The 24,305-nt window shown below is 41.2% G+C and overlaps 1 protein-coding gene across 3 annotated transcripts in view; it reads left to right on the forward strand.

Moving 5' to 3' along the window:
- The first annotated feature begins 4,218 nt into the window (after nucleotides 1-4,218).
- The window catches only part of SPATA48 (spermatogenesis associated 48), a 165,174-nt gene continuing 145,087 nt past the window's right edge, over nucleotides 4,219-24,305 (forward strand). For all 3 annotated transcript variants that reach the window (XM_039336377.1, XM_039336378.1, XM_039336380.1), the window contains exon 1: nucleotides 4,219-4,781. In XM_039336377.1, the coding sequence (XP_039192311.1) occupies nucleotides 4,280-4,781 (502 nt within the window). In that variant the 5' untranslated portion in view covers nucleotides 4,219-4,279. The remainder of the gene's footprint in view (nucleotides 4,782-24,305) is intronic.

Here is a 24,305-nt window from a genome sequence, read left to right on the forward strand (position 1 = left end):
AATGTTTTGCTTGTCCATTTCCCTGTGGATGATGGCTAGATGTCAGTCCCTGAATGGTCGCTAAAAGGGGTAAAAATTCCTTCCAAAATGCAGATATAAATTGCACTCCCCTATCAGATATGATGCATTGGGGTGCCCCATGCAATCTGTAAATATGCTGGACGTAAAGTTTTGCTAAGGCTTTTGCGATGGGAATCTTTTGGCAAGGGATAAAATGTACCTGTTTGGAAAACAAGTCCGTGACCATCCAGACAAAAGTATTCCCATTGCTTTCTGGTAATTCCACTATAAAGTCCATGGCTATTTCCCTCCAAGGACTGAGGGATTTACCACTGTTTGTAACATTCTGGGTGATTTCCCTTGCAACCTCGCTTTCTTATAATAGTACAGCCCCCATTGCCACATCACTTGCATCCGCCTGTATTACGAAGGGCTTATCCATGTCTGGGTTCCTCAGTACTGGTTCGGCAGAAAAAAGTCTCTTTAATCTTGGCACTCCATTGTCCATATTAGTGGCTGGCTAGGTTTTACTGAGGATGCTCTCTTCATTTTTAGTAAGTTCGTGAGGGGCAGGGCTATCTGGGCAAATGAGGAGATGAATTGGCAGTAAAAGTTTGCGACGCCCAGGAAACTTTGTAGTTGCTTTCTTGTGCAGGGTGGTGCCCATTCTAATACTGCTCTGACCTTCTCTGGGTCCATTTCAATGCCCTGTGGGGATATGCATTAACCTAGGTAGTCTATCCTTTCCTGGTGGAATTTCCATTTCGAGAGTTTGGCATATAGGTGGGTGGCTCGCAATTTCTTTAAAACTGCTCTGACTAGGTTGACATGTTCCTCTTTTGATTCAGTGAAGATAAGAATGTCGTCTAAGTAAACCAGGACCCCGTTAAATAGGTGCTGCCTTAGAACATCATTGATTAATTGCATAAATACTGCAGGCTCCCCTTGTAATCCAAATGGCAAGACTTTGAATTGGTAGCACCCCATTGGGCAGTTAAATGCGGTCTTCCATTCGTACCCTTCCTTAATTCTCACATGACAGCAAGCTTCCCTTAGGTCTAGTTTAGTAAAAAAATTCCCTTTTGAGAGGTGTGACAACATGTCCTTCATGAGGGGCAGGGGGTATAGGTTACTTTTACTGATTGTATTCAGGAGCCTATAATCCACGCATAAGCATAAAGAGCTGTCCTTCTTCTCTTTAAAGAGGACCGGGGTGGCCACTTTAGGCTTGACTGGCTCAATGAACCCCCTTTCTAGGTTTTTCTTTATGAATCTTTCCATTTCCTCCTTCTCCTTTGGCCTCATGGAGTATAATCTAGGGTTTGGGAGTTTTGCCCCAGGCTTGAATTCAATGGCACAGTCTGTGGGTCAGTGGGGGGGGGAGCTCATCCACCCTCTCCTCACTGAAAACTTCAGCCAGATCTCTGTATTCCTCTGGTATTTCTGGTAGCCCCTTTTCCTCTCCCATGGATGCTTTTTCCATTCTTAATTTTGGTAGCTCTCCTTGGGATTTTAAGTCCATAGGGTCCCCTTTTGGGAAATTGATTTCTGCCATCCTCCAATTCACCCAGGGGTTCCATTTCTTTAACCATTCCATCCCTATGACCATCAGGCATTCCATGCCTGGGGTCACTACAAACGTTATGTCTTCCTCATGTTTGCCCAGGGAGAGGTGTATTGGTAACGTGGCTAGGGTAGCTGGCACCCCCCCTGCTATAGACCCATCTAACTGGCCAAATGAGATTGGTTGTTCCAGTCTCCTCGATCGAATGCCCAGATTCCTCACTAGCATTGGGCTAATGAGGCAGCAGATGCAGCCAGAGTCTATTAAAGCTTTCACCTTGACAGCTTCAGGCATGGGGGGAATTAATATAGTCACTGTCTTGAGGATGGATGTGATGTGTCCACTTACCAGAGGTTCACCCTCCAAGCTGTTGTCTGAAACGTCCACCGGCCCTGTGGTGTAGGCTGGAGTTCTTTCCCCATGATGGACAGAGGTAGGGGATTCCACAGCCTCTATCACTCTCATGGCAGTTTCTTTTGGCTTAGCTGGAGACTTCCTGGATCTGCCGACCATTGATCTGTCTGGGTTGTGCGGCATTCTACAGCCCGATGCCTCTCTCTCCTGCACTTGAAACACCCCATTTGCTTCTTGGCCATAGCCGATAGTTTCACTGGTTTGCGTGTCAACTCAGGCAGTGAGCGGCTCCATTGTTTTCCTTGCCGGTGCCTCTTCAGTAGGTCAATCTCTGCTTCCTCTGCCAGGATGTACCATTCATCAAGTTGGTGTGGGTCCCCTCGGGGCAGGCAAGCATCATATAGGTCGTAGTTTAGCCCATCTTTGAAATGGCTGAGGAGGATGTCTTCTGGCCAGTTCAGTTTGCTGGCAATGCCCAGAATTCTTGCGTATATTCAGCTACTGGGCATTTGCCTTGCCTCATCATTTTTATCCTTTCGAGGGCTTTGTGATCAGCCAAGGGGTCCTCAAATCGCCTTTTCAGAGAGGACATGAAACGGTTGAAGTCGTTGAGCTCTGGGGCATTGGAGTCGTGCAAGTTCACCACCCAATCTGTGGCCGGCCCATCCAGGGCAGATTGCACGATCTGGATATGGGCTTTGTCGCTGGGGATGTGCCACCCATATTCCTCAATGTAGCTGAGGACTTGGGTTAGGAAAAACCCCAAGTGTGTCGGCTCCCCCTTGAATCTCACATTCAGCGGCGGGAGTCTTTGAATGGATCGGTGCCTTCACTGTCAGTGGTAGTGTCTTCCATCCAGACTGCCATCTACGGGTCAGTGGGGAGTGGGGACTACTGGATCAGGAGACGTCCCCGGGGCTGCAGGTTCCATTTCCCCCTCGGTGTCTCTCCAGTTGTGGCTCCAGGAGCTGGTGCAGCCGTAGGGCTCAGAATTCTCCTCTCTTAGGGAGTTGAGGGTTCTCTTCATCAGGTTGATAGCTTTCTCTAGAATCCAACCGGAATACGGTGCCCAGCTCCCTTCTTCACTTGCGTGCAGGGATTTCCCCATCTCCTGCTTCCATTCTGGTTAGTTGGCTCCTGTCTCAGGATCACCTTTCTTGATTTCTTTTTCCACTGGCCTTTCTTTCCAACACCCATTGATCACCGAGGTTTGTGGCCCCGTGTCACCACCACCTCTTCTCCTGAGGAATCTGACCTCTCAGATCCCGACATCTGGCAGGGTTTCAGTTGGGGCAGAGGCTCCCTTTCTGGGGAGTTTTCTCCCTTCCCTGCTCCGTCGTCTGACATGGTAATTTTTGCAAAGTCCCCGGCAAGGTTCTCCCTTCCAGGTGGACTAATTCTGCAGATTCTGTCTAATTCTGTAAGGACCCATCCCAGTTTACATCTTAAGAAGACAGAACTCTTGGAATATCTCTTCCAACAGGCATCTTTATTAAGAGAAGATGGTTGCAGGCGTTCTAGACAGGATCTGAGGGGCCAACCCCTACCATTCAAGCTTTTAAGTGTTCCCAAGCAGCCCCCACCCCACCGTCCTTCCAGTGACAATCCCAGGCATTACATTTCCACCCCCTTTTCCTCAGGGCCAGCAGAAGGGAGACTTCAGAGAGTAATAGATGAAAGGTGATGGCCATATTGTTATGGTCAGTCCTCTTGGTGAGATCCATATTCAGTCCCTTTGAAGTTTTAATGAAGGAAGTGAGAGCCATAAAACCCCTTTTGCTCATCCCTCTTCCCCTTTGTAGTATGACAGAATCCAGAGAGGGCAGAAATGGGGTTTTCCCTAGTTGATAACTAGAAATGAAATATAATTGGATACTGACATGTACACTGTGTGCTTATACACTGGAGACTAATTCCTTGTGTGTCTGATCACACTTGGTCAACAAAGCTATTCTATTCTATTCTATTCTATTCTATTCTATTCTATTCTATTCTATTCTATTCTATCCAAATATAGGTGTAGAATAGACAAATACTGTGATAATAAAAACCATTTGTGTGAAAGTGAAATGTTTCTTCACTTACAGAGCAAAAGAGCATTACATATACTTATTGTACATTATGTGTTCATGTTCCACTGTCACTAAGCAACTGAGAATCTTTGTATATATGAAGCTTCATTCCTTTGATGGTTTGCCATTGCCTTTATTTATTTCAGCTATAGAAAGAAGCACTACATTTTTTTAAAAAAAAATAGATTTGCAGTTGAGCCTATGATTTCTGATTTTAATGAAAGTTATTAAATCTTATCAAAACTTCACAGTTTTAATGAAAATTATTAAATCAAGTTAAAAATTAACCATGGCTTCTCAAGTCACTGCAAGAAATTTTCATCCTTATTCATGCTTAACTCCAGTTGATTCACTTCACAAGATGCATTTAAACCAGCACAAAGATCTGTTGAAGAAAATGTATATGCCTTTTGTACGAGGACCTGAAGACAGGCATTTCTTTGCCAGTTTTCAAGAGAAAGACAGTAATACTTTTCTTAAATCCAATCCTTTCCTTCCTCCTGAAGATAAGAGCTACCTTCTAGCACCGCATCGGAATGATGTGCCAATAATCAACCCTTATTCAGGATCTGTGAGCCCAGGTGGTAAAGTTGACCAACAAATCTTAGATAACAAAGCTTATGAATCCCTGCGAGATGGAAAAGATACACATTCTTCAAAGCAGGCACCTGTATTTTACAGAAGAGTCCAAACTGCTGATAAGAGATCCTTACTCTTGAAAGAAATATATCAGGACCAATGGTGGAATGCTAGAGCAGTAGCTGATATTTCTGTCAGATCAAGACTTGGAGGTAAATATCATTGCCATTATAATTGCCACTGTCAGTATTTGTGTGCGTGTGATTTTTTTTTCTGTTCTATTATATCAATTCTCAGAACTGCCTAGATAAGTCCCAGCAGTTTTCTTGACACAGTGCTTAAAAGTGGTTTTGCATTTGTCTCCTTCCTAGCACTGAGAAAAAGTAACTGTACCAAGGTCACCAGCTGCCTCTGTGCACAAGACAAGACAGAAACTTACAATCTCCCAGTTTCTAGCCTATTCTCCCACAATATTGTTTGGTTTAATGAAAAACAGCAAGCTGAGATTGCAATCAGGAACTGAAAAAAAACATGTAGTTCAATCAATTGTTCTATGTGAGAATCCAAATTAAAGTATGCATTTCAAAATCAGTTACTGACTCCAATTGACAATTGCTTGAATTGATCTAGCAAAGGGAATCCATAACCTATCCTGCACGTAATATTCATAAGCTTCATTTACAAAATCTTACAATTTTCCCCCTTAACATTTAACTATTCAATCAATCAATTTATTACAGCCAAAAGCCACACATAAATCAAACATCCAAATAAAACAAAATTAAACAGAACAATCACAAGTGGACATAGCAGTATATCACAATCAATGATGCAATCAATGGGCGACCAAGGTCTGCCTAGTTTTACAGACAGTATATCAAAAACAAGCTAGCTTCAGAAAAACTGAATCATACTGACCTGACAAAAATACATTGAGTATAGTCTAAAACTGGATAAAACACATAATAAAATCAATTATAAAAGATTATTAAAAAGATCTAAAATGATTATTTATGTTTCTGGCGAATCCCCAATGCTGCTGCACAGAATCTAGCCAACTGCGCTGTGATCACTGCCTGCTCATCCATAAGCAGCTACTGGAGTTAAATACTTTCCAAATGACCTAGATACCTATCAATTATGGGGAAGATATGGTTTTTCCGAATGGCTCTGTAGAAGGAACATTGAAGAAGTATGTGTCTAATTGTCTCCACCTCTCCTGAGCCACAGGAGCAGAGTCTTTCAGACAGTGGTGTCTTTTTATACTTGCTGTACAGGACAGCCAATGGAAACACATGGCACGATGCAAGCGAGAATGCTTTCTGGTGATTTACTGACTCCAATTGACTAAGATACCTGGCAGGTATAACCATATATCTAATAGAATCTGGAGCCAGAAACAGCGGAGCTATACCTAAATCTGCTTGCCTCTCGATGTCCTCTACACTTTGACACAAGGTTTGTTTTGCTTGGTCGTAGTCCAATTTAAGTATTGAGGCTGGGGAGAAGCCTAGTTTGGCAAGGTTGGACTCGACTGCCTTGATCCATGAAGAGGAAAATTTATCTTGTAGAATTAATGGAGCAAGGCCTTGCAGAAAGCAATTAAGCCTTAGCTAGATGTTTAAGAAAGCTATACAGATCCTTACTTCAACTTTTATCAATCCTGTCTCCAGGTGCAGAAGTGCATTTGGGACACAGCACAGCATCTGGAGAATTGTTCTGATAAATTTGGATTGAACTCTTTCCAGTGGTGTAAACATGAAGCTGAAGGTCTGAGCAAGGTCCCGTAGAGAAGCTGTCCTAGCGACTTGGCCAGAAAGAGCTTAATTGCTGCTGGAACATAGTGTCCTCCCTTTGTGTGGGAAAAATTAAGAATGGCATTTGCTGATCATTGGCCAGAGGCTGTATATTCTCCATGGGCTTTTTGTGGCATAGATGACCACCCCTAGGTACTTAAAGGTGGTTACCTGCTCTATTTTGTGGCTATTTAAATACCATGAGTACTGTTCTGGCCTTTTTGCAAAGGCCAAAACCTTTGTTTTCTCATAATTTATGTCCAGTTTATTATATTTGCAATACTGGACAAGGGCTCGCAAAGCTGTTTTAAGGCCAACTGGAGTCCTGAAGCGAATCATAACATCATCTGCATAGAGTAGCAGAGCAATGCTTCGGTCACCTATTTTTGGGAGGTGGTAATTTGGATTATTTAACCATTTTACCATATCATTTATGTAAAAATTGAAAAGAAAGGGGGCCAAAATGCACCCCCTTTTGAGTTTCAACTGCCCTCAAGAGAGACTTTTGCATATTATACCTCACCTTGAGGGATGTTTTGGTATGTAAGGCACATAACAGATGGAGGAGTCTGTGATCAATTGAGACAGCTTCCAGCTTCTCCTATAGCTTTGTCCTTGTAACCATGTCAAAAGCTGCCTTAAGATCTATAAAGGCAGTGTTAGAAGTAAAGTCTTCATCCTGGTTCATCCAAGCCGGGAATAAATAAGCAAACATGGTGACTGCTTTGGGAAGAAGGTTACAGTTTATTGAAGAAGCAGAAAGATGGTTCTTCAGGAAAGTGCAGAGGAGAGAAGAAGAGCAGAGAGCACAGAGGAGAGATTGAGCACATGGGCAGTAGGTTTTATACCTCCCCTAGCCTTTTGTTTGGAATAGTTTCCTGTTCCTGTGGCATGAACCTTGAGACTGTTTCTGAGTGTTTGTCTAGGCCTTGATATCTGTGGTTTAATTCTGTTATCATATCCTGCTTCCCAGGTGATGGGGCTGACTCCTAGAGTTTGGGTGGGGTATGCAGATCTTCTCTTTTGTCTTCTTGATTGCTCTAGCTCCAACTTTCTGATGGTTTTACATTTGCATTTGTATAGGGCTAAAGTCTTGCTTGGGGCAGAGAGATAGATTTGGGGCCAAGTTTGGTTTTAAAAAGTCCTTTTGAGGAAAAATATATTTTTCTGCCCTTTTTAATATTTCCTTCTGGGCTAACTTTCATCAATCCCCCGCTTTGTGCCTTAAGTGTGTATTTATGACACACTTATTGGCACAACATTAAAATTGATCTGGTCAGGGAGACTTGGTAGACAAGCTTTTGAACTGTTAAGCAAAAAAAAATAAAAAATAAGACATTAATGGAGGCAGCAGAAAAAGATCCCTTTAGTGGCTCCCAAAGGGGAGCTTGCACCCATAAAGTTCTAAAAGTCAGGGCAAAATTTTGTTAAGTGGAAAAGAAATTTATAGTGTCCAATATTCTGTGCCAATCATTTTCAAATGTTGGATATCACCTTTAGCTTCCAGTCAGGTTTGCATATCCCCCAAAATTCTTCACAGCCATGGTTTTCCTCAGTACAAGGCTGCCCGTTTTCAGGGGTTGTTTCCTGCCTTAGTTCTTAATTCAGTGCATCCAGGTTTGTAATGTCCAATATGCCAGGCTATTAAATTTTTCTTTAAAGTGCACATACTGAGCTCTAGGAATCCCAATCTGAGCCCAACAGTGCAAGATATTCAGGGCTTAAGTTTGGGATTTTTCCTATTGCTTCCTTAGTCAGGGCATATGAATTGCAAATCACCTGAGGGGGCCTAGTTCCCTCCCCTTTGGAATCTGTTGGAAGTTGGTCCCACAAAGCTTTGGTGCAATAGAGCAAAAATCAGCCTGGGGAACTTTACTAAAGGTAGGTGGAGGGGATAGACTCTGAATGGTGTGAATGGTGTATGTGTGCATGTATGTGCAGCTACTTTTACAAAATAGTCAATACAAACATTCTGGATAAATTTTCCCTCCCACCATAGAAGTCCAAGGTGTTCAATACTTGTTCTGCCACCTATTCCTAAATGCCATCTCTCCACTAATACATTCAACTGGCTTGTTACAATACAAATGGGGCAAGAAAGAAAAGTTTACAATGAGTTTCTGCCCTCCCCCCACAGTCTTAATTTTCTCTTATGAGGCTTCACATGGCACCAGGAATCCTTCCTTCTGCAGCTCTCTCAGGCATCTGGGGAAATGGTAGGACTTGGGAAGATGTTCCACTCAGATTGCATGGTGGCTTTTTAGTGGATGGCTGGATTCAAAACTCAATTCCATGGCTCAAATGGATGGAGGCATCTGGGTCTGTGTGTTCTGCTTCCAAAGGCTTGGGAGAGGGTTTCAGGGCTGAAAGATACAAGAACAAGGTCTCCCCCCCTGCTTTCTGGGTGGACTCTACCAGGAGAGGCAGACAAAAGGTATGGAGAACAAAGGGCAGGAAAAGAATTGGAAGGGGGGTAGCTTGCAGACAGTTTGAGAATGCTGAAAACTCCAAATAATTTTAAAAGCCTAATATTTTAATATGTGCAACTTGCCAAGGGCAGGAGAATCTGCCTTTAACATTTATTCTAAAATAGATAACATTATTTTAGAGATTGGAAAATGCTTATGTTTCAGAAAGCTTCATAGTAGTTTCACCAGTAAGTGATAGGATAAGAAAAGTAACTTAGGAAAATTATTTCCCCACACAAGCAGACTTGAGCTTCAAAAGGCTCTTGTAGATAGACACACATTTTTCAGGAAAAAGATAGATAAAACACATACAATAAATGCAAGTGAAACTTTTCCAACAGATAAACTTAAAACAATCTCTCCTGGTAACTTAAGGCTGTTCTTGAGAGTACACAGAGAGAAAGAGGAAAACAAACAAACAAACAAACACATTTTTTTTCTTCACTCTGTTTGTTGGCCAGACAAACAGAGTGAGGTATTTCCTTTTTGTGGCTTATTTTTAAGCATAATTTCTAGCAGAATTTAAAATTCTTTTTTCTTTGGATTTGAAACAGTTAACAGTCACATTTACCTCTCACGCATAGACTTTGACAAACATATATACACAAAGACAAGAGAACAGAAGTCTTAGTTTTACACATCCTAGTCATTCCCACCATAAATTTCAGATACCTCAAGTTAGGGAAGGCACACATTTTAAACATACCATGTGGTTGCATAGAGAAGAGAGAGAGAATGAGAATCACTATTTCTTATTTTCCCTTTTAAGTACATTTATTTAGCCAAATTAGTTTCCCAGCAAAGCCCTAAGCAAAGTCTATTTTTCTTTCATACACTACACAGTCGAAGTCTCCTTGTGAGACTTCTTTCCTAACACAGTCGAAGTCTCCTTGTGAGACTTCTTTCCTAATACAGTCGAAGTCTCCTTATGAGACTTCTTTCCTAACAGTCGAAGTCTCCTTGTGAGACTTCTTTCCAAACTTCGCTTTGCTTACAGAGCCTTACCAGCTAGTTGCCCAAATCCAATTCTTTCATTCACTCATTCCATTTCATTTTCACACAATCTCTCCCTTTTCCCTAACAAAAGGTTCTGTGCTCTGGCCAACCCCCATGCTGTCCAGGTTCTGCCAATTAAACAGATCCTTTCTGCGGCTAGGAAAGACCAGAAGGAGCAAAATCCAACTGTGATTGGGGAAAAAAAAGTCTTCTCACTCACAGAAACAGAAATACACAAATTTTCTTTGTTCCCCTGGGCTTTAAACTTAAAATTTAGAGGTACTCACCTTCACCTTCTTTTCAAAGCAGCCCTTGAGCTCAAACTCTCAAAACTCCCTTTACTACCCTAGCTCCACATGGGCAAGGCCTGGGAAACCCATCCACAGACACAAGGGGGTCTGCTGCCGGCAAGATGGGGCTTACCAGTCTCAGTCCATTGGAGAGGTTAGCTTGGAGTCCCATCTGGGGTGCCAAATTGTTAGAAGTAAGGTCTTCATCCTGGTTCATCCAAGCCGGGAATAAATAAGCAAACATGGTGACTGCTTTGGGAAGAAGGTTACAGTTTATTGAAGAAGCAGAAAGATGGTTCTTCAGGAAAGTGCAGAGGAGAGAAGAAGAGCAGAGAGCACAGAGGAGAGATTGAGCACATGGGCAGTAGGTTTTATACCCCCCCCTAGCCTTTTGTTTGGAATAGTTTCCTGTTCCTGTGGCATGAACCTTGAGACTATTTCTGAGTGTTTGTCTAGGCCTTGATATCTGTGGTTTAATTCTGTTATCATATCCTGCTTCCCAGGTGATGGGGCTGACTCCTAGAGTTTGGGTGGGGTATGCAGATCTTCTCTTTTGTCTTCTTGATTGCTCTAGCTCCAACTTTCTGATGGTTTTACATTTGCATTTGTATAGGGCTAAAGTCTTGCTTGGGGCAGAGAGATAGATTTGGGGCCAAGTTTGGTTTTAAAAAGTCCTTTTGAGGAAAAATATATTTTTCTGCCCTTTTTAATATTTCCTTCTGGGCTAACTTTCATCAGCAGTGTACAATGATACAGGCCTATCTGATGCATATTTTTCAATCAAATGATGAAGAACTAAGTACTGATCTATGGTGCCTCTCCCCTCTCTAAACCCAGCTTGTTCTTCAGCAATCAGGTTCTCAGGGTCCAGCCACTCCTTTAATTTATCTTGAAGGTGTTTGGCATAGAGTTTGCTGATTATATTTAGCAGACTTATTGGTCTGCAGTTGGCAGGGTTGTTTCTCTTTCCCTTCTTATAAATTGGGACCACAATTGCCAAGCCCCAATTCTCTGGGACATGGCTGGTGGAGTCAATATAAGTGAATAGTGCTGCCAGGACGGGTATCTACCACTCCATATTATTCTTTAGTAATTTGGCCAAAATGAAGTCAGCTCCTGGAGCTTTCCCGATCCTGAGTTGGCCAATGAGGGATTTGATTTCAGACTCTGAAACTGGAGGCTTCTCTGGTAAATCCTTCATTACAGACCTTGTACTCTTGCTGGAGGGGTCTTCATACATTCTCCGAAAATGGAGTTCCCAGTTATAAGAGATATATGATAGTCTAATGGGGTATAGATTCTTTCAGAGTGGCAGGAGATGCCAAAATAAGGAAGAAATCTTTTGCTTTGCTGCCACGATGAGCTGCTCCCAGGAAGACCTTGTGTTTTGTCTCTTCTTGAATGCAATCAATTGCTTGAATTGTTTTTTAAGTGTAAGTAGCTGTTTAAGAATTGCTTTATTACCACATCCAGTCTCGCTTTTGTACTCCTTGTATGCCAAGTTAAGGGCTTGCTTGGCTTCTATGCAATCCTTATCAAACCATGGTTTGGAGGTGGTACAGGACCTCTTAGCTGAGAAATTTCGGTCATGTGCTAATAATGGTTGTAGCTCATAAACCAAACTTTTATATAGTCCTAATAAATCTTGAGTCGGGTTGGCTGATATAAAGACTGGGTGGATTTTTTGAAAATTATCCTCTGTTAGGGCTCTCCTTACCCAAGTTGTTGGGTCCATTTAATCCGGCATCTTGTTAGGCCGGCTGTAGAGATTGCAGGGATAAAATAGTCCTTGGATGGAATCTGCCTGATAAAGGGCTTCATGTATATACACAGAGGAAGACAATCACTTTCTAGGTAAGGCAGGACTTCAAAATGTACTAAGTCCATAGATGTTAAGATGTAGTCAGTGGTGCTAGTTTTGGACCCTGCCATGAATGTAAACTCGCCAGGATATTCACCAGGCCATGAGCCATTAGATATGAAAAGTTAAATTTATTTGCCAACTTAGGAAGACAGAGGCCAGCATAGTTAGCTCTAATGTCTTTAGAGAGTCATATGAGGGGGGTGTTGGTTTGTATAGGGACCTCCGATGGTGAGTATTGATGATGTTTCATGAATAATGTATAATCATCTCATCCCAATCTGGCATTAAAGTCTCCCCCTAGTAGGACCCTGGCATTTGGGTGTTCCATGAGTTGTTTATTAACGTAGTGTTCCAACTCCAGCCATATAGCAGCGGTTTCAGCTTTTCTTAGTGAAGGAGGGAGATAAACATTAATTATCAAAAGCAGGACTGAGTCCCACTTGAGAAGTGCCATAGCTGAATGGTTTAAAGGGATAATAAGTGTGGAGTCTGCTCTCAGGTTGGTAGAAATAAATATACCCAGCCCTCCTTTCAGTCTGCCTGGGCCTCTGCCTGGCCTTGCTTCCAGCTTATATGAATAAAAGCCATTAAGCAGGAGATCATCAGTAGTCCAAGTCTCTTGCACCAATATAATATCCTTACCTTTCAGAGGATCAGAGTGATTAGGGCCTCTGAAATGACACCACCCGGCTACATTCCATGACATGATTTTTAAGTGTTTTTCTTGCACTGGCCTTCATATAGTCAGTTCAAGTTCTCCACAGGGGCACCCGTTGGAGGACAGTTATGACAATTATCATTTGATGCATTAGATTGAGTAGTTATTGTCAATGCTTCTTCTAAATCATCCAGTCTCTGTGTATAATTAGCTTGCTCAGTGTTAAGTCCTGGGAGTGATGGCAAATGACAGCTGGACAGCTCCCCTGCCTGACTGGAAGAGACCAGGACTTGACCTTAAGGGTGCCTGGCCTACCGGCCCATTTGATGGGCTCGCTAGACCAGGACTTTTATGCACAGGTTTTTTTTGCAGGTGACCCCTGATAGGGCGTACCAACAGAAATGCCAGAGTTTCCCCCAGTCTCTGTGAGAGCAGCTGCACTCTTCCAGCCTTTTGAGTTGGCTGAGGATTCCAGAACTACTCTGGATGGTTCCTTGAACCCGCGACCATTCTCAGATGTGCCCTGTGAAACAGGTGTATGTAAAGGGCCCCAGTATTTGGCAGACCCCAAGATCATGCCTGAGGTGCCAGAGTCAGGAGAGTCCTCTCTGCTTGCCCCCCCTTACATAGGATCTCCTTTTGGAAGCAGTTGCAGAATTGAACCTGCTTCCTAGCTGGGTTGCCAGTTCTTGCATGTTCTGAGAGTACTGTGGATACCCCTGGTTATCCTCCCTATCTGGAGTGTTACTGTTTCTATATGGAATATGTGGATGCCCCTGGGGTGAATCCCTGGCTGGAGTGCGACTTGGTGTGTAGGGTAGTTCTCTGCCCCATGAATTCTTGTTTGGAGCACTTGCGGAATCTCAGGATAGAGGATCAACGATCTCTTCAGCTGCCAGCACTGGCTGCTGACTTTGATCCTCAGAATGTATTCTATAACCTTCCTCCCCCCCCCCCAGTGCAGAACCAGGAGTAGAAGGGTGCAAATCCAGTGCACACGCAGCTGATCTATGTGCCGCCGCAGAACGTGGCCATCTTCCAGTGACATTTCATAGGACAGAGGTCCAGAGACATTGCAGATGACAGCAGGTACCCATGGGTGACCAGGCCCATATTTTCTGGTCCAAACAGGAGCACCCACTTGCAGACACCTTAGTGGCCATCGATGCGACCCTTGAGACGCCACCCGATCAGGGTGCAGTCTGTCCAGCTTAATAATGAGCCGGTGACCCCAACGAAGTTCAGCCGGGCTCTTTCCAGTGGCAGTGCAAGGTGTGGTGTGATGTGCAAGAAGAAAGTCTGCTAACCTGTGATGCCAGTCACCGTAAGTCAGTCTCTTAAGGGCATCCTTGCACAGCACCATACGTTCAGCCATTCCGTTGATGGATGGGTGGAAAGGAGCAGAAGTTGCATGGCGGATCATGTTGGCCTGGAGGAAAACCTGGAACTCAGAAGAGGTAAATTGAGAACCATTGTCTGAAACTAGAACATCTGGAAGGCCATGAGTTGCAAAAATACTTTTCAGAACCTGGATAGTCTTGGCAGCAGTAGTGGAAGACACAGGAACAACCTTTAGCCACTTAGAATGGCTATCAACAACAACCAAGAAGAATTGCCCTGAAAGGGCCCAGCATAATCTATATGTACCCTGGACCATGGGGTTTGATTTTCCTCCCTTCTATGAACTGGGGCCTGAGGCATTTCAGGCTGGGACTGTTGGCACACATGGCACCCATGCACTTGAACCTCAATGGCTTTATTGAGGCCAGGCCACCACAAATGGATACGTGCAAGTGCCTTCATCCTGACTATGCCAGGGTGACCCTCATGTAAAGAATGCAGCACTCTAGTCCTCAGTGAAGTAGGGATTACTACCCTACTTCCCCATAGCAGACAACCCTTAAAAGTGGACAACTCATGTCTTCTTTGTCAGAAACTCTGAAACTCAGTATCAGGGCATCTGTCAGGCCATCCTGACAACACCCATGACAGAACGCATGTGAACGTGTGATCAGTGGCAGTTTCTGCAGCCACATCCCTTGCATTGAGGGGAGACTCAGACAGCTCTTGAATGGACAGAATATTAATGGCTAGAGCAGGATCAGGCTCCAGTGTTGGAAGGGGTAATCTACTCAGAGCATCAGCATGCTCCATTTCCTTTCCAGGCTTGTGAATTAAAGAGTAGTCATATGCTGACAGGAAAATGGACCAATGCAGCATAAAGGAGAAAGAATATGTGGGGTCTGTTTGATCGTGGTGAACAACCCTAGCAGTGGCTTATGGTCAGTGTAGACCATGAAATGACAGCCGTATATAAAATCATGAAACTTCTTAATGCCAGCAACAATGGCCAGTGCCTCCCTGTCAATCTGAGCGTAGTTTCGCTCAGCAGAAGATGAAGTTCTGGAACAATAAGCCACATGGACCTGTGTCCCATCAGCCAACAGATGGCTAAGAACTGCCCCCACTCCATATGGAGAAGCATCACAGGCAATGCAAACAGGTAACTGCTCATTGAAGTAAGCCAGTATAGCATTAGAAGTAAGCAAGGCCTTAACCTCATTGAAACTTTTTTCATGGGCCTTAGTCCACTGCCAACAGGCTTGTTTGTCTAAGAGCCTGTGCAATGGCTCAGCTATAGCAGCTTTGTTTGGCAGAAAGGCATGGTAAAAGTTTAGAAGCCCCCAAAAGGCTTGTAGTTCCCCTTTAGACTTAGGGCTTGGGGCCTGCTTAATGGCCTTTAATTTAGCTTCAGAAGGGTGGATACCTTGAGCATCTATCCTGAATCCCAAAAAGTCAGTAGAATTGACTCCTATCTTACACTTGTCCTTTTTTAACTTGAGACTTGCTTCCCTAAAACGAAGCAAGATAGCCCTTAATCTCTCAACCAAGTTTTCAGGTGATTCTCCTGCAATGAGGACATCATCAAAATATGGACAGATTCCTGGAATACCCCTCAGTGTGTTCTCCATAATACTCTGGAAAATGCCAGGGGCTACATTTATCCCAAATTGCAATCTCTTCACTTTAAAAGCTCCTCTATGAGTCACAATTGTCTGAGCCTCAGCAGCTGCCTCATCAACAGGCAACTGTTGATAGGCCTGTGCCAGGTCAAGCTTCGCAAAAATCTGCCCCCCCTTTAGGAAAGCCAGAATGTGACTTACTACAGGTACTGGATAAGCGTGTTGCTGTAGTGCCTTGTTTAGTGTGCACTTGTAGTCCGCACAAATATGAATGTTCTCATTAGCCTTTAAAGGCGTTACTATGGGGGTTTTCCAAGGACTAGAATCTACAGGCTCTAGAATGCCCTGCTGGAGCAATTTGTGCAGTTCAGCATCAATCTTGTTTTTAAGTGCAAACAGAACTCTCCTAGGCATGACCCTAATGGATGCTATGGACGGATCTAATCGTAGTGCAACTGGAGGCCCCTTGTAGGTTCCAAGCTCAGAGCTAAACACATCTGCAAATTCCCTGCAGACTTCTGCAAGACTAGATATTTGCAAATGGTGCAGCCCCGTGACCTGAATTCCCAGAGCCTCAAACCAATCAAGTCTAATAAGACTCGCATGTTCACCCCCAACAACCAACACATCTAAAGGACCCTCAAAATCCTTGTACTGTACCTTAAGGGTGACCTTCCCCTTAACACACACCTTAGAATTCTGAAAGTCTGTAAATATCACAGTGGATGGCCTGAGTTTCACTCGCAGGCCACTGCTGCTGCAAACCTTCCTGAATGTGTTGAGAGAAATTATGGAGAGAGTGGAACCAGTGTCCAATTCCATGGATAAGGGAACCCCTTGCAACTTTATTTTAAGGGACAACTTCTTTTTTAGGGGTTTATGTGTGCCTGTCCTTAGAATACTTCTGCATGTTGCGCAGAAACCCACCCTATTTTGGCTGGAGACCCTGGTACCTTTCAGATGCAATTCTTCTTTAGGTTGTACCTTCTGACAACTCAGACATATGGCTGCAATGTGGCCTTGCCTTCCACAGGCCCTGCAAATGGCGAACTGGAACCGGCAGTCTGCTCTTCTGTGGCGTCCTCCACATCCGAAGCATTGTAGAGTTATTGAAGACTTTTCTGTGCGATCCCTCTATCTCCTTCCAGCTGCCTGGTAGAGTTTATTCACCTCATCTTCAGGAACCTCTTCCAAATCTTCTTGCACGTTCTCCTGGTGTACAGCAACAGTCTCTGGAGAGCTTCTGTTGGGCTGCATGTTTTTTACTGCTCCACCTACTGCTTCCTTTGCTGTAACTTCTCGCAGAGCATCTTGGAATGAAATGTCTTCTTTCACGAAGATCCTTTGCTGTAAATCTCTGTTTCTCAGTCCACACACAAAACGATCATGCAGTCTTTCCTCTAAATCTTTAAATTCACACGGTCTGGCTGCTCGCCTCAATGCTGCGATAAAGTCCTTAGCAGATTCTCCTGCCCTCTGATCCCTTTGTTCAAACATGTGCCTCCAGGCAATGATGGACAGCTTGGGCTGAAAATGTTCCTTTAGAAGTTTCTTTAAGTCTGTGTATGTTACACCTTCCAGAGAAGCTGGAGCCATGAGTTTTCAGCAATTTCAAAAGTCTCTAGGCCGCATACACACAACAATGTGGCAGCCTTCAGCCCATCTTCACAAACTTGGTTAATCCTAAAATAGTTCTCTACTCTTTGCAACGTATGATTCCCATCGTTCCAGATGTGCTACGTCGAATTCTGACAAGCGGCTGATTTTCACCATTGTAGTTCATTCTTCATCACTCGCTTCTGCAGGGAAAGGGTCTCTCAGCCAAACTCACCCTCCAGCAATGCTGTAGTGGCAGGATAGCTGCTTCATTCTAAGAAACATTGAGGGAATTATGGACTGCTTGAAGGATAGCAAAATCCGCATAGATTGCCTTTTTGCTGGCAGCCACTCTGCATGTAATAAATCAATCTGCATGTACTCTTGCAGCGGAGCAGCTGCCTAGCAGCTTTTCTATCACTCCAATGTCCTCAATTCCTCCTGTTATTATAGATTTGCAAGGTAACCTGGTTGGTCTGTAAACTGAAGTTATAATGGTCACCTTTAGAACTATCTGATTGAGTGTTGTTTTCTTTATGGATATCTTTCCTCTCTCACTTATAGAAGGGAGAGAGGGGCCTATTCTAGTTTCCATTTCTACATTAGCCATCCCATGTCTTACATTATGTGTTTACCTGGGTCCTTCTGCAATGTTTGTTTGACTGCTGATAAACTTTGCAAAAGACTCTTTCAAGCAGTCAACCTTATTTGTGACAATTGATAAAAGTTCATAGATTGAATTTACGGTTTGAGCTGTGAGCAAACATTGTCTGGAAAGGAGATCTGTTTCATTCTCCCTTACTAAGTTTATTACTATCCCATCCTGTGCAGGAAAAGTGGGTGCTGAATTCTAGGGAGGGAAGCTATTTTCTGTGAGAGAAACAGAAAGTTCTATATGCTGTTTGCTTTCAAGTTCAATTGTAAATCCTATTCCAATGAGTCACATACAGATGAGTTACTTACTGGGGCAGTCTGTCGATTTGCAGTGACATCTTCCATTTTCTGTTGCTTCAGTGGCTTGGAAGAACTCTGTGCTGCCGAGTGAATATGCTGTCTCTTTCTCCTTTTCCCCATTTTTGGTAATCCTGGCTTGTAGAGTTGTTAAAATGTAGGTAAAACAATGATAGCCTCTCCAGTATATATCCTTTATAAAAAGTCTTTGACTATTATAAAAAGTCAAACAAGGGTTAAAACAGATTTAAAAATAGGTTAAAATGGGTTAAAATAGGTTAAAAATGGGTAGGTTAAAAATGCAGTGTTAAAAGGGGTTAAAAAGTTAAAAGAAAAAGAAAAGAAAAGAAAACTTTTACTTTTGGAGGAGCTCTTTACAGCCTTTGTTGCCTGTCCACCATCTTCAACATTTAACTGAAATCAGCCTTTCTGTTATATCCAGGGTTGAAAAAGAATAGACACTATACTCTCTTTTTATTACATTCTTTCAAATATAGTAGAGTTTTATCATATCTATTTATACACTACTAAAATTCTTATTGTCATGATATTTAATTGGGTGAAATATATAATTGCCCAACAATTTTTAAACCAGACTATTTTTGAACCAAAGCACCTCAAATGGTCTAACTTACAGAATGCATCCAAAATTTAGGAGCCATGATTCCCAAGGGAATGAAATTTGGAGAATTTTGGTTGCTTCAGTGCTACTGGCTGCTGCTGCACTGCTAGGTTGCTGCTGCAGTCATATGATCTTCATTCTTGACATTCTGTGGCAGGTTTTTTGGCCAATCTTGCAATCCCTCACTCTTTCCCAGCCAGCAGCAATGCCATATTTGCCTAATGGGATGAGATGGGTTAGGAAGGAAAGGAAAACACCTTTCCCAGCTTACTCCCCACTCCCCATGTGCCATTCCTGAATAACTTGGTAATTTACAACCCCTATGCATTCTTCCTGATCTGTGCCACTCACCTGCATGCCCTACCTGATCTGCATAGCATCTCTTGCACACCTCCAGGCACCCTTCCCAACCTATGCTATCCTCCCCCATGGGAATCTCCACTGACCTGCTTAGCATTTTTGACACACATCCATGCACCCTTCTAACTCATTTGGCACCTTTCTCACAGTCTCATGTATTGTTCCTTATCTGTACCCCTCTGCACCCCCTTAATCCCTTCTTCACAAAAGCCACTTACCTGTTTACTGGCCTTCAACTTACAAATTCCTGCTGGCTTTTCCACTGACTTTCTCCCTGTAAACTTCCTACAAGATAAACAGGGAAGCTAGCAGAAATTCTGGGGAGGGAGGGAAAGAAGCAAGGAAGATAATGATAGTGTCAAGGTTCGGGCTAAGGATTCCGATGAAGCAAATACACTAGAGCCATTCTGATCTCTAATGTGAAACTTTATTGGATACAGCATACTGGCACTAAAGAATGGAAAACTAGCTCTGCAATATGGTGGGAAAAAATAATTAAAAGAGTAAAACTTTCCCTCCCCTTTCTGACAGGTCAGATCACATTGTCCAATTAATCCCCAAGCAATTGTTATGAAAAGAATGTTTCTGTTTGCCACAACATTCTTCTGGTGGCCTTGGTTCCTATCAAATAAAATCCACCTGAACATTCCAAACCTTCCCCTCTCCCCTCTAGGCAACTCTAGGCAACCTAGAAGCAGCATGGCAGTTCTAACGCAAGCAGTCTTTGTAGCTTGACATAAAGGTCAATGAGGAGGAAGGGAAGGAGGTTTCTGATAACTCCCTGCCAGCTTCCCACAAGGAAACTCAGTGAAGAAACCAATAAGAAATCAGAAGTTGCCCACATTGCTTTTTTTGCCACTCATGATCAATGACCCCATGAATAATTCTTCTTCACAGAATTGCATTATATCCACATTTATCTAATCTCTTGACCATATTCATATATTTGAAAATGCATGTGCATTTTATTTCATAAAGTTCTTTGTATTTATTGCTGCCAAACTTTATTCAGATAATTTCTACAATCGATCAAAAGCAATCTTTTATTGGATTTTTTTTTTGCCTCTTGGTGCGGGGGGGTTAGCAAACCACAGCCCATAGACCAATTCTATGCTGCCATCTCTTTTTGTGCAGTCCATGAGTTAAGATTGGATGGTTCCACAGCAGATCACCAGGACCAAGCCTCTGCAATTCTCCCAAAGTGAGGGTTGAATCAAGAAGTGGATCCAAGGCAACTTGGGCTCTTGTGGACTTTCTGTGACCTCCTTGCTAGCAGGCTGGCTCTGTTCAATGACTATCACACATCTTGACTTATATTCTGTTAGCCATGCCCATGAAGGCAGAACAGGGTCAGAATCTGACCCTTTACAGAGAACATTTCCCAACCCCTATGCTAGGGCATTTGTTATTCATTTCTTTTTCTTTTTTAAAATATATTTTATTAGATTTTATAAGGGTAAAGGGGAAGTAGGGTCAATAGGGGTATGACAAGGGATAACAAACAAAAAAGGTTAGACCAGGGGAAGCGATGGGTACAATAGTGGGGTTTTCCCCCATAATAAATCAACGCTTCAACAAGTAAACCCATCCAGGTATACATATTCAATCATACTAATTAATATAAAATAGTGATACTTAATATAATATTACTAATATATTACTACTTAACTATAATAACTTTAACACATTAATATATTACTTATTAGTTATAATTACTTATTGTTAGAATCACAAATAAAAAGAAAAATAAAAACTTCATAGTAATAAACGCGAAATTTAAATACAAAATTTATATAATACTAAACAGATATAAAGATCAAATTAACTATAATCACATAGCTAAAATTTCATAAATGGGTAAAATTCCTCTAAGTAGATATCCATACTTAATAACTTATCCATTATTTCTAATTATCACTAGTAATAAAATTATTATTAATCTAACAAAATAGAATTTAGTTCAAAATCTATCATTTATTCTATTCAATTTTAAAATTCCATTCAAATTTAAACTCAGTTCATGTTCTGACATATTTCTAATCATTGACAAAAATTTTCCCAAGTTTTAAAATAAATTGAGTCTTCTTTCTCCTTTATTTCCAAAGTTAATCTGTCCATTTCTGCACAATCTAAAATTTTCAAGATTATATCCTGGTCAGATGGTAAATTTTCATTTTTCCAAAATTGGGCAAATACTATTCTTGCAGCAGTTAATATATGTAGTATTAAATAGTCATTCTCTTTACCATAGCTAGATCTTACTATTCCTAACAAAAACAATTCCGGTTTAACTTCTATCCGTACTTTCGTCATCTTTTCCAGCCATCTATGAATCTTAAGCCAGTATTTCTTTGCGATAGGGCATATCCACCAGGCATGGTAAGTACCTGAGTTTTGTTTACATTTCCAGTAAATATATGATACATTTTTAAACATTTTCGCTAATCGAACTGGTGTCATATGCCATCCATAAAACATCTTATATAGATTTTCTTTATATGTTGCTGCTTTAGTAAGTTTAATATTTTTATCCCAAAGTTTCTGCCAGTCTTCTAATAGAGTATCCAAAATTCTTTGCCCATATTATCATTGTTTCTTTTACTTGTTCTTCTTCTATCTTCCATTTTTTTAAAACAAATTTTATTGGGTTTTTAAATTCTGGAAACAAAGTACTCAGAACACACCATGGTGGTGAGGTAATCAAACATCCAAAAACAAAACATATATACATAGTACAATCAATATATCAAATATTTCCTCTCTTTTTCGCTCAAATAGCATAGTATATTTAAAATAATCCAATTCTAGCTTAAAGTTATTCAACCTGAACCTGTTTTAAAGCTTTATGAATTTAAAATACCATAATCAAATTAACTTTAAATAAAAACATTATCAATTCAGGTATCCCTTCCAAATATATTCTAGTTCCTTAATTTTAATATACATCTTATTTATTTCTTCTTCCACTAATATCCCCTATTTAAAATAAAATATTGATCTATCCTATACATATCTAATCCATCAATTAATCAATCTCTTTAAGCTGACAGAATAATGTCAGATCTTAAATCATTTCAATCCATTAGACAAATTTCAAATTACATCTAGTTAATTATCATAACTACTAATATCCATGTCATCAAACAAACACATCATCTTGTTAAATTAACTCAATTAATTATTAATTCAATCCAAATCTAAAACATCTCTTCAATTTTCTTCATTCCATTACCTAATAATTTTCATACAAATAAACCTATCATTCTAAAAATCCAATTACATTCTTAATCTATTTTAAGATATCTGTTCTAATAAATCACCCTCCCGCTATTTCCCCCCCTTATTTCTAAATCTGAATCTTAGTCCTTAAAACAGTCCATAAATCAACAGTGCCTTTTAATCCATTACACATCATTTTAAATTTCTATTTTCAGTCTTATTCTGGCCTTCTTTCTATGCCAGGCAGGTTTCCATAACCAAGCCTCCCTTTCAACCGATAAATCTCTCTTTATTGCTTGTAGTGCCATTTGAAGCGATAGGAATCCCATCCTCTGTATCAGGCCTGTTTCTCTCATCCTTAAAGCTTTGTTGTTTTAAAGTTTCAAGTCTTAATCTTTGGTTCTTCTGGTCCTCAAAAATATAAATGACATGTTTATAAGGTAAAGTCTCTTTTATCTCAGTTGTTTCCCCTTCTAGTAAGTTTTGATTTGTAGAATGCTCAGATATAGTCTGGAGATCAGTTTGAAGATTTGAAGTGGAACTTCTGGTTCTTAATTCTGTAGTAAACTCTTTTATTGTAGCACATATTTCTGTAGTAGCCTCATAAATCTTTTCCAATATAAGTTTGCAGTTTAATTGTAATTGAGCTTTTTCCATATTGATAGTAATTGAAGTGAGTCTCTTTTTTCCTTTTTTTGTGGAGGCTGTATTTAATAAAAGTTGAGCAGTATCCACCCCCACAATTCCCACTGCTACATCAGTTTATCTTTTCTCTTGAAAAAATTTGAAGGTCAGGTCTATTCCTCCAAAAATAGCCAGAGATTGCAATATTACATTTTTGCCAGTAGATGTCCTCAATAGATTAAAAAATCTTTTCCAGACATCATTTTTTGCCCTCCGCAGCTGAGCAAAGCCTCATCGACAGAAGTCGCACCCTCCAGGGCGACTTTTGACCCGCATAAGGATCTACTGGTGGAGGGAAAATTAGCCGACAAGGAGACAAGTCTCCTCGTGCGACTAGGGATGCCGCAGTCTGGAACTGGAAGTCTTCCATCTTCCATCTTAACAGACATTTATAAAGTTTCTTCATCAAGTTCTCATCTGTTTTCAAAAGTATTTTATCAAGTGGAATCTGCTCTTTGTAAAATCCCATTGATTTTATATCTTTTTCATATCTTGTTTGAATTTGCAAATAAGACCACCATATTAACGCAATACCTTGTTGAAGAGTTTGCCTGTCTTTAAGTTTTCCATCTTTATCCAAAATATCTTTATAACTAACAAGTTTATTATATTTAATCAAGTTCAGATAAGCAAATGCTTCCATTGTTGAAAGCCACTCACGTATTTTCATGTACATTTTGTGTCTAATTCTCTCCCATTCTGAAAGCAATACATTTCTTATGGCATGATTTTGAAAGTATTTGTTTTCTCATACCATAAAAAGGCGTGCCAACCTAGTTGGAGGTCATGTCCCTCAAGTAGAGAAGTCGTTTATTTCTCAGCGTAATCCATTCTTTCAGCGAAAGTAAAATAGCTGCTTGATAATAAAGTCTCCAGTCCGGAAGTCCAAAGCCCCCTCTGTCTTTGGAATCTTGTAAAAGTTTACATTTAATTCTTGCTTTCTTTCTTTGCCGTATAAATCTTAGTATTATTGCGTTCAGATCGTCAAAAAATTTCTTGCTCAATTTAACAGGGACTGTCTGAAAGAGAAAAATTAACTTTGGTAGAATGTTCATCTTAACTGTCGCTATTCTTCCTAGCAGTGATGTGAAAATTTTCCCACTTTTCCAAGTCTACTTTTATTTGTTTTATCATAGTTGTCCTCTTTTAATGTTGTATATTTTGCAGTTAGATAAATACCTAGGTGTTTACCTTTTTTTGCTATTTGAAGATTAGTCTTTTTGGCAAGTTGAGTTTTCTGTTTATCAGTTAAGTTTTTTGTTAAAAAAA

The sequence above is a fragment of the Crotalus tigris genome, unplaced genomic scaffold (assembly GCF_016545835.1).
Source record: "Crotalus tigris isolate CLP2741 ecotype Arizona unplaced genomic scaffold, ASM1654583v1 scf7180000017666.379230911805:20528666, whole genome shotgun sequence".
Classification (NCBI taxonomy): domain Eukaryota; kingdom Metazoa; phylum Chordata; class Lepidosauria; order Squamata; family Viperidae; genus Crotalus; species Crotalus tigris.